General features: G+C 47.9%; 1 protein-coding gene across 4 annotated transcripts in view; it reads right to left on the bottom strand.

The window, feature by feature from the left end:
* Nadsyn1 (NAD synthetase 1) overlaps positions 1–6,058 on the bottom strand; it is a 30,408-nt gene extending 24,350 nt beyond the window's left edge. Inside the window, exons 1-4 of one of the 4 annotated variants that reach the window (XM_031388995.1) lie at positions 5,871–6,058; positions 4,431–4,491; positions 2,181–2,297; positions 270–323 (exon numbers count right to left, since the gene is read on the bottom strand). In XM_031388995.1, the coding sequence (XP_031244855.1) occupies positions 270–323; positions 2,181–2,297; positions 4,431–4,491; positions 5,871–5,955 (317 nt within the window). In that variant the 5' untranslated portion in view covers positions 5,956–6,058. Of the gene's footprint in view, positions 1–269; positions 324–2,180; positions 2,298–4,430; positions 4,492–5,738; positions 5,830–5,870 lie in introns of those variants that run through there. The other 3 variants (XM_031388997.1, XM_031388996.1, XM_031388999.1) reach the window with 3 other exon arrangements.
* Positions 6,059–9,532: the final 3,474 nt, after the last annotated feature.

The raw sequence follows: 9,532 nt of genomic DNA on the forward strand, positions 1-9,532 counted from the left end.
ACTTTGCTGTAGGCTGGTGTGTGGAAGGTGGTTTGGGGGGCGTGGCAAGGAAACTTCCCTCACCTTGTCTATTGTTCAGGTGGCAAGGATAAAAAATCCAAACAAACCCAACCTTGAGTCTCCTTCTCTAGCCTGAGTGAGGGTGGTTGGGCCTCAAAGAAGGGCATTCATAGGAACTGCTGGGCCAGTGTGCTGTGCTCACTAAGGGGTACCCCATGAGGTATCCCCAACAAGAGCGAGCCACAGGTATGCCAGCTGCCTTCACCTACCTGTTGAGAAAGATGACTCTGCAATTGTAGCGAACATTCCGGTGCATTATAGGCCTGCAGAAAGGAAGAAGGATGCATGTCTGTCTTGCCACAGGAGCGCAGCAAGCAGAGGCAGTGGCACTAACTATAGAGTCAAGTGTTTGTTGTGTGTACACAGGTGTACCCATGCATACACATGTGGATGGCAGAGGTCAACATCAGAGGTCCTCCTGCTCAGCTCCATCTTAAGTTTGTCAACCTTAACCTTTACTTTTAATTTTGTGTGTATATGGTCATGTGTGCATGCATGTATGTGCACAAATATGTTGTTATGCATGCATATTTGTATGCATATTTATGTGCACACATCTGTGTATATGTATGTGCACACACCCTTGTGCATGTGCATAAGGCAAGAGGTATCAGATGTCCTGGAGCTGAAGTTATCAGGGAATTGTGATGTGAGTACTAGGAACTGAATGCGGAGAGTTAACAGAATGTGCTCTAACCACTAAACCATCTCTCAAGCCACCCCACTTTATTTTTTGAGTCAGGATCTCTCACTGCGCCTGGGGCTCACAGACCCAGACTCAGTGATCCCTCTACCCTACCTCTCAGCACTGGGGTTTCAAAAGCACCTCAATCAAAAAGGGCTTTTTACATGGGTCCTGGAGATCTAACTGGGATCCTCAGACTTGCACAGCAAGCCTTTCATTAAAGCTCAGAGTTCATGTGTGTGTGTGTGCGTATGTGTGTGTGTGTGATGGAGAACCTTGGGCACTGGTCTTCACATTCCATGTTGTTTGCCATAGGGTTTCCTGCTGTCTGGTTCTGTTTGTATTGTTCCTCAGATCTTTGGAGAAACTATTAATGCTCTTTTTTCGCTTTCAAATTAAACTCAAAGTGTTTTGAAACAAGTCTCCTTGGATGTCCCAGAGCTTAGGGAGACTGCTTCCATCACTGCTTGCTTCTGCTATCTCCTTACCTAGTCAGAGGTTCCCTGCCCTTCATCTGTCAACAGTCCCTAGGCCTAGTCATGGTTCATGTACGGCCACTGTGAGCAACTTATGTCACGAGGCTTCTAGTCCTCTCTCAAGCCAAGTGATGCACACTGGGATGGGACTGGTGTGTTTCGGATTGGGCAATAGTGTGCAGAGTACTGTATGCACAGATGACTTACAGAAAGCAGGGGCTTCATCCCATCACTCTGGAAGTGGAGGCAGGAGGATGAGATACTTGATGTCATACTTAGCTACATAAGCGATCAAGGCTAACCTGGGTTATATAAGACTGTCTCAGAGACACTAAACCAGGTTGGTGGTGAAATGGCTCAGAAGGGCTGCCAAGCCAGCCCACCTGAGTTCCATCCCAATGACTCACATGGTGGAACGAGAGAACTGACTCCAACGGATTATTTTCTGATTTCCACATGCGTGATGTGGCATGCAAGTATGCACAACAACACACAAAATAAGGAAATTTAACAAAAAATTAAAAACAAAAATCCTGAACCAAGCCAAACAATAACCAACCCTGGCTAGGGCTGGGGGTGGGTGGGGGGCATCTGGCAGATGAAGGGTGGGGTACCCCTGCATATATCCTACCTCTGATCTTGTTTGAAGAGGATGTATTTGGGCAAGGAAGCCTCTAGTCAGGTGTGGAGGCAGCAGATGCATGCAGCTGTCCTAAGACTCACCATGAAGAAAGCCGTGTGGCAGGGTGCACATATAGCTTGCTTTTGTGTACAGCGTGCTCACGGATACCCTGAAACTCCTGGAAGAACTAAAGAACTGCTTCTAAGAGCTACTACCTCAGGGGGGTTAAGTGGCCACAGGCCGAACAAAACCCTAGTTCAACATAAGGGCTTCGGCGTTCCCTTGCACTTGCCTTACCTCTGAGCGTCCCCTTCCACACCCTCACGCTGGCACTTACATCCCCACATCACAGATGATGTCCTGAGTAACCGGAGAGTCCAGAAGAGCAGCCAGAACTTGGAGCGAATGCAGGAGAGTGTCTGACTCATGATAATGATCCCAACATCCATAGCCGCTGAAGAGAGAGGGAACAGGCCAGTGAGGGTTGAATAGGGGCTCGGGGCTACCATGAAAAGTTGGGTTGATCCCAACATCCATAGCCTCTGAAGATAGAGGGAGCAGGCCAGTGAGGGGTGAGTAGGGGCCCAGGGATACCATGAAAAGTTGGGTCAGGTTTTCCCAAAGCCTCCCAGTTGAGGGAGCTATTAAGAATAATTCCAATGAGGGATACAGACACTCTTGGATGGTATGGGAGACAGACCCTTTGTTAAAGTCGGGATTCTATAGAAAGACTTCAGACTGGTGAAGCAGGTGAATCCAGGAGGATAAAGAAGATGTCTTGAGACTAATATGAAAGTTGGGGAGAGAAGCATGTGCCTGCTTCACACAACGGATGGTGACACACAACGGATTGGTGACTCTCAACCTTCTCAATGCTGCCACCCTTCCTCATGATGTGGCAACCCCCAACCACAAAACTATTCTGTTGCTACTTCTTAAGTGCAATTTTGCTATTTTGCTATGAATCATAATGTAAATACCTGATACAGAGCTCCCAAAGGGATCGTGACCCACATGTTGAGAAACATTGCATTAGAGCACAGTAGGGAGGGGGACAAAAAAAGGAGAGGGCACTCTGGAACCCACAGCTAGCCAGGAGCCTCAAAGACAGACAGGAAGCTAGCAGAGCTTAGCAGATAGCTGGTAGGTATCCCCAAACCAGAGAGGAACTGCAGTTGGTAAGAGGCATACAAGGTGGGGGCCCAGAAAGACAGCAGATGGTATCAAGGCATCGGTTTCTACTCTCACAAAAAGGCCATCAGGGAGAGACCATTACAGATGCTGAGATTACAGAAGGAAACCTCTTCATGGCCAAAGAGGAAAATAAAAACATGGGCTTAGCAAGATGGCTCAGTAGGTCAAGGCACTTGCCACCAATTTGATCCCTCAGAACCCCACCCCCATACACACACACACACACACACACACACACACACATACACATACACACACACACACACAGAGAGAGAGAGAGAGAGAGACAGAGACAGAGAGAGAGAGAAAGAGAGAGAATGAATGAATATGTACATTAACATGCCACAATACAATATAAAAAAAAAATTTAAAGGGATTGGAGAGATAGCTCAGTTGCTCTTGCAGAGGACCTGGGTCCAACTGCAGCACTCACATGGTGGCTCACAACCATCTGTCTCATAGCCATCCATAATACCAGTTTTCAGGAGATCCAACATGTTCTTCTGGGCCTTTGTGGGCATCAGTCATGAAAAGAGAGGTGTAAGCAAAACATCCATACACATAAAATACATAAATCCAATTTTCTTTAATTAAAAAAAGAAAGAAGGGGCTGGAGAGATGGCTCAGTGGTTAAGAGCACCAACTGCTCTTCCAGAGATCCTAAGTTCAATTCCCAGCAACCACATGGTGGCTCACAACCATATGCAATGGGATCCTATGCCCAGTCTTCTGGTGTGTCTGAAGACAGGGACAGTGTATCCACATAAATGAAATAAATAAATAATTTTTTTAAAAAAAAAGAAAGAAAGAAAGTGAAAAGCTGGGAAGATGCCTCAGAAAACAGACGCACCATGTTAAATAACACAGGAGCCCACCGCACACAGCTCTGGGGCCAGAACTATAAAATCAAGGTGTCTGTAGAACGAATGTCTGCTACAGGCTGCTCCCTCCTTCAAATATGGCACCTTTATCAATCCTCAGTATTTTGGCTCAGATCAGTTGCAAAGAGCACCCTGCAGGTGGCCTAATGTCTGGGAACCAAGCAGGCTTCTTGGGGTCTTTCTATAAGATTCCACTCAGGTGATTTAATACCCTCCCCCAAGTCTGCCTCTCAACACCATCATCCTGGGACAGAGGAATGTTAGAGGGACATTGAAACCTCAGCATCAGGGAAGGTGAGGCAGCCTGGCTTTACATTCAACCTCACTCCCCTATTTGACCATGAGGAAGCCTGGAATTACCAGCTTCCCCAATTCGCCCTGAACCAGGCCCACTCTCAAGCAGCTGCCATCCTAAATGCATCCTTTTGCTCTCAGTTCTGTCGTCCCATTCCTTCCCATCTTTTGTTCCACTAAGGGGTGGGGGTGGGGGATGCCAGTGTGCTTAGCCATACCATATTTCTAGTTCTGGTCCAAGCCTGTATCTTGCACCTTTGCTTTTGGCAATTTGAATACCTATATGGAGAGAGAGGGAGGGAGAAGGAATTCAGCAGCTAGGATACATTAAAAGGTAGAAAAAGCAGGCTGCTGTGGTCGATACAGCCAAAGCCAGGCTCCAACCCACCACAGCCCTTTCTGTTAACAGCAGAGGACAGCAGGCACCCATACCCACGTGTAGGAAATCAGAAACAGGGAGGGTAGGCTGACCTTAGTACTGAGGAGGGGTAAGTCACACCTTAATGGATAATCATTAAGCAGACACCCAAATTGGCTATAAGAAAAAGCTGTAGACAGGATGTGAAGGCTTCCATCCCTAGGTTGGTGCCAGCATCCAGCACCCACAACAGGTTGAGAGCTGCTGCCAACATGCAGGCAAGACAGCCCATCTTCACCCCCAAAGACATAGACTCTGACAATGAAAACAGGTCAATAAATACTTTAAAAAATAAAAATGCCTGGGTCTCCAGATGTCTCCATAGGTAAAGTCACTTGTTGGTAAGCCTGACAATCTGAGTTCACTTAGACCAGTGGTTCTCAACCATCCTAACTCTGTGACCCTTCTTCAATACAGTTCTTCATGTTGTGATGACCCTCTGCCTCCCAACTAATTTTGCTGTTATAAACCATAATGTAAATATCTGATATTTGACTCTTGTCAAAGAGTCATTTGACCCTCAAAGGGGTTGTGACTCACAGGTTGAGAACTGCTCACTTAGATCCACATGGAGGAAGAGGACAACTGACTCCTGCAAGTTGTCCTCTGACCTCCACATGCACACCATGGCATGCATATATACATGCAATAAATAATACATTTGGGTTTTTTGTTGTTGTTTTGCTTGTTTTTTGTTTTTCCTGTTTAGCCTTCCTGCAGAAGCAGTATCCCCAGTTCTATCTTCTGTGGTCAAAGATGAGCTGGCCTGAATGTCAACAACATAGGTATATTCAACACCAACGCCCTTCCCTGACCTGAGACCTCACCTGCCTTCTGGGTTCAATATGCCTTCTCCCAATGCCCATCTACGAGGAATGTCCTCAGGAACCCTAGAACACGGATCTCTAGTCTTTGCAAACGCCCAGATCTCACTGAAGCAGTTCCAAGAATGCGCAGCTCTGCCCCAGGGAACCTTAGAGACCCACCAGATCCTAGAGGATGGCTGAGGGCAGTGTCTGCCCGGCTGGCAGGGCACTCCTATTTCCATCCACTCTTGCCTTGCTTCCTCACATGTCCCCCAAATTAGGAAGTCGCCTTGAAAGCTCACCAGGCATTATCCTTTTATCTGTTCCCACGCCCAGCGCTGTGAGTCTCTCCTGGGCAAAGCTGGCCTGGACTGCCATGTCCTACTCATTGTGGACTTTGACTTCTTCCTGTCTCCCGCCACCCCAAGACTCACTCTTTAAAATCCTCTGGAAATTGCCCTCAAAGTCCAGGGCCCACTGATTGAGTGCACAGGTGGCCACGGTCACTTTCCGGCCCATCCTGGTTGCAGGTTCCAGGCTGGGACGGTATAAGAACGGAGACTGCTCGGAAGACACTAGAACGACTGTCCAGTCCACGCCTGCGTAGCGTAGTTTCCTAGAGGCCCCTCCCCTCGGCTTGCCATAACCCCGCCCCTCTGTCGTTTCTGTAACCCCTCCAGAACTGCGCCGGCGCCGTGCGTGTCCTACCCGGAAATCCCGTCCTTTCGTCCTCCACAGCCACACCCCTTCTCACTTTCGCAATGCGCGCCCTTCCTTGAGATCCTAAGCAAAGCACCCTTTAAAGGTAGGGCCCTAAGGAGCGACTGCGCAGCCAGGTTGTCTCAGAGTCCTGCTGTTGCCCTAGGTCAGAGCGCAGACCCACGTCCACACTGGCTTCTTTGCCATCTTAGCGACTTTTGATGTATCATGAAAGGCTTGTTTTCTGCCACCAAAGGAAGTATCAGGTTTGCTTTCTATCGCTGTGATAAACATGTGGCCAAAAGCAGCTGGGGAGGAAAGGGCTCACTTCACCTTATAGCTCATAGTCTGTTATGAAGGGAAGTTGAGGCAGAAACTGAAGCAGAGACCAAAGAGGACCTCTGTCCACCGTCTTGCTTCAAAGCTTGCTCACCCTGCTTTTTTTTTTTTTTTTTTTTTACACCACTGAGGACCACCAGCTAGGGGTAGCACTACCCACAGTGAGCCAAGGCCTTCACATCAATCATCAGTTATGAAAATGCTCCACAGACAAGCATAGGTCAGTCTGATGGAAGCAATTCCTCAGTCAAAGTTTCCACTTCCTAAGTGTGTTCAGTTAGTTTGTGTCAATCGTGTCAACAGAAACTCACAGAGAGCTCACAGAGGGAACACTGTGTGGGTGTATCCTGCTTCTTTGGCTCCCAGCACTCTGGATTCCCTGTGCATCAACCTGAATCCTTTCTCATGCCTGTCCCTCCTGCGTTGGGTAACCCCAATCAGGGTAGATACAATTTCTCTAGGTCTGGTCCCTCGGCCATTTTTCCTCAGACCCAGGGATTCAGGCCTCACTTCCTCCCTCTGTGGAAAGCCAATCCAGACCCTTCAGACTGTGTCAAGAATGAATTTCTTAGAATGAGCCTTGATAGAAAGGCTACAGCCTCTGTTGGACACCTGTAAAGAAGGGCCAGTGTATAAGTGACACAGCTCTGAGGGGAAAGGTCTCTCCCCAGTGTAAGTGACACAGCTCTGCGGGAGCTTTCCTGGCAGTGGAAGCCGAGGAATACCACAATTCACCTGCATAGCAAATTTCACACAAGAGATTAGGAAAGACACAAGAGGGTGGCTGCCTCCACTCAGCCTAAAGGCAGCAGAAACCTGAGTGGGAGGCAGGCTTTATATAGAGTTTCTTGGGGGAGGCGTTTTTCAAGGTGGAGATTTCCAAGGTGGGGGGATTAGTGGGATTTCAAGTCTTAAGCTTGGGGAAAGCCCAAAGATTGGTGAGACTTTAAGCTCAGGGGTTGGTGGGTTGTTGAGCTTAGGGACTGGAGGGTTTTCAAAACCTAGAAGTGAACCTGGACTTTTGTTTGTTTGTTTGGTTGGTTTTTGGTTTTTGGAGACAGGTTGTCTCTGTAGCCCTGGCTGTCCTGGAACTCACTCTGTAGACCAGGCTGGCCTCAAACTCAGAAATCTGCCTGCCTCTGCCTCCCAAGTGCTGGGATTAAAGGGGTGCATCACCACTGCCCAGCGAACTTGCCCACATCAACCTTTGGTAGCTCAGAAACAACTCTCAGGGGCCTCGGGAACATTCTTAAGAAATATCTGTCTCTGTGGGAGGGCAGCCTTTCACTTTGAAAACCACCAAACAAATGCTACTGGCCTGGACTCAGGCAAAGTCAGTCTGTAGGGTAAAAATATCTGAGCCCTCTTCAGGATTTGAAGACATATCAAACAAACCCCACCAATCCCTGAGAACCAAAACAAAAACAAACAAACAAACAAAAAAAAAAAAAAAAAAAAAACAAAGAAAGAAAGAAAAAAAAACCCCTCAATCTTTGACAGGAAATCCTATCACTAAGCACAGAATCCCACCAATCCCTGGGTTTGGCTTGAAGTCCCCACCCGAGAAATCTCTTCCCTGGAAAATTCCTCTCCCAAGAAACCCTATATAGGCCTGTCTCCTGCTCAGTTCCTTGCTGCCTTTTGCCCCAATAGAGACATGGAATCTCTAGTATCTTTCCCAGATAATCTCGTGTGAGATTGTGGTGCGGTGTGACTTTGCGGTATTCCTTGACCCTCGACTGCCAGGATAACTTTCCCCCTCAGAACTGGAACACCTCCATTGGAGAAGAGCTCAGAGCTCTAACTCCCCACTGGGGAGACTCTCCTCCCCGGAGCTGCAACACTTCCGATGAGGAAGGGTTCCAAACTACAACACTTACGGAGCCTTTGTTCTTTTCACTTCTCTAACCCTTCCCCCATGTCCCCAGGCCCCATGATCCTTCTGCCAGACTTGCTTGGAGAAGACTTTTAACAGGTGGCTGATTCTGGAGGTCAGGCAGCGTAGTTGCGTCCACTAGCTCCGCCACAGCAGGCCCCTCTGATGGGAGGTCTGAGGATAATGGCTGCTACATTACTTTTCAGAGACTTCAAGGTAGTTTGTTGTTGTTTGTTTGTTTTTATCAAAACCATCTTGCTCCTGGACTAGGAAGGCATCTCAGTTGGTCGAGTGCTTGTCTTGCAAGCAGGCAGACATGAGTTTGATGCCTAGAACAAGCTTTTAAAAAGCTGGCCTGGTGACAACTATTCATAATCTCAGCAGGGGGAGGCAGAGACCACAGATCCCTGGGTTCTTCTAGCCTGTGAGCCTAGCCTACTTGGCACAAGGTCTATGCTGCAAGAGCTCATCACAAAACAAAGCAAAACTCCACAGGTGCTTGGGAATGACACCCAAGGTTGCATTCCAGCCTACATGCACAGGTACCCCCCCCCACCACCACACACACACACACCACCTCTTGATTGGCTTACCTGGGCTATCAGGAGCCTGAAAATGCCAACCTCAGTTCAAGCTAACAGCCTTTCTGAACATTTTCCTTTATAAGACCATGCTTTATTAATGCACAGACCACAAGCCACTTCACCTCTGCCCTTCCCCTATGCCACTCATTGCCCTGTGCCCTACTCCATAAATATCTCTAAATCCTACCCCTCCAAGGGTTGATTGGAGATTCGGTTACTCATCTCCACCCCCAGCTATCTTGCAAAACTCCTTTCAGTGATGGGTATCTTCTGTGGCAGGCAATGAAGACCTAGTTTGGAACTGTTCTCAAGGAAGGTTAAGACATAGTACTCAAAAAAAAAGAAGAAGAAAACAGGCATATAGGCAGTTAGTCTAGCCAATTGATGAGCTTCAGGTTCAATGAGAGACTCTATCTCAAAGGACAAGATAGAGAGGAAGACACCTGATATAGGCCTCAGGTTGCCACATATAAGGACATACAGGCACAAAGTCACATATACCCACACACATCCACTCCTCCCACACACACATCCACAAACATCCCCAACTCTCTGCCCACACGTGATCTAATTTGAAAGGACTTCACTGCTCACATAT

The sequence above is a fragment of the Mastomys coucha genome, unplaced genomic scaffold, assembly GCF_008632895.1.
Source record: "Mastomys coucha isolate ucsf_1 unplaced genomic scaffold, UCSF_Mcou_1 pScaffold21, whole genome shotgun sequence".
NCBI classification, from domain to species: Eukaryota; Metazoa; Chordata; class Mammalia; order Rodentia; family Muridae; genus Mastomys; species Mastomys coucha.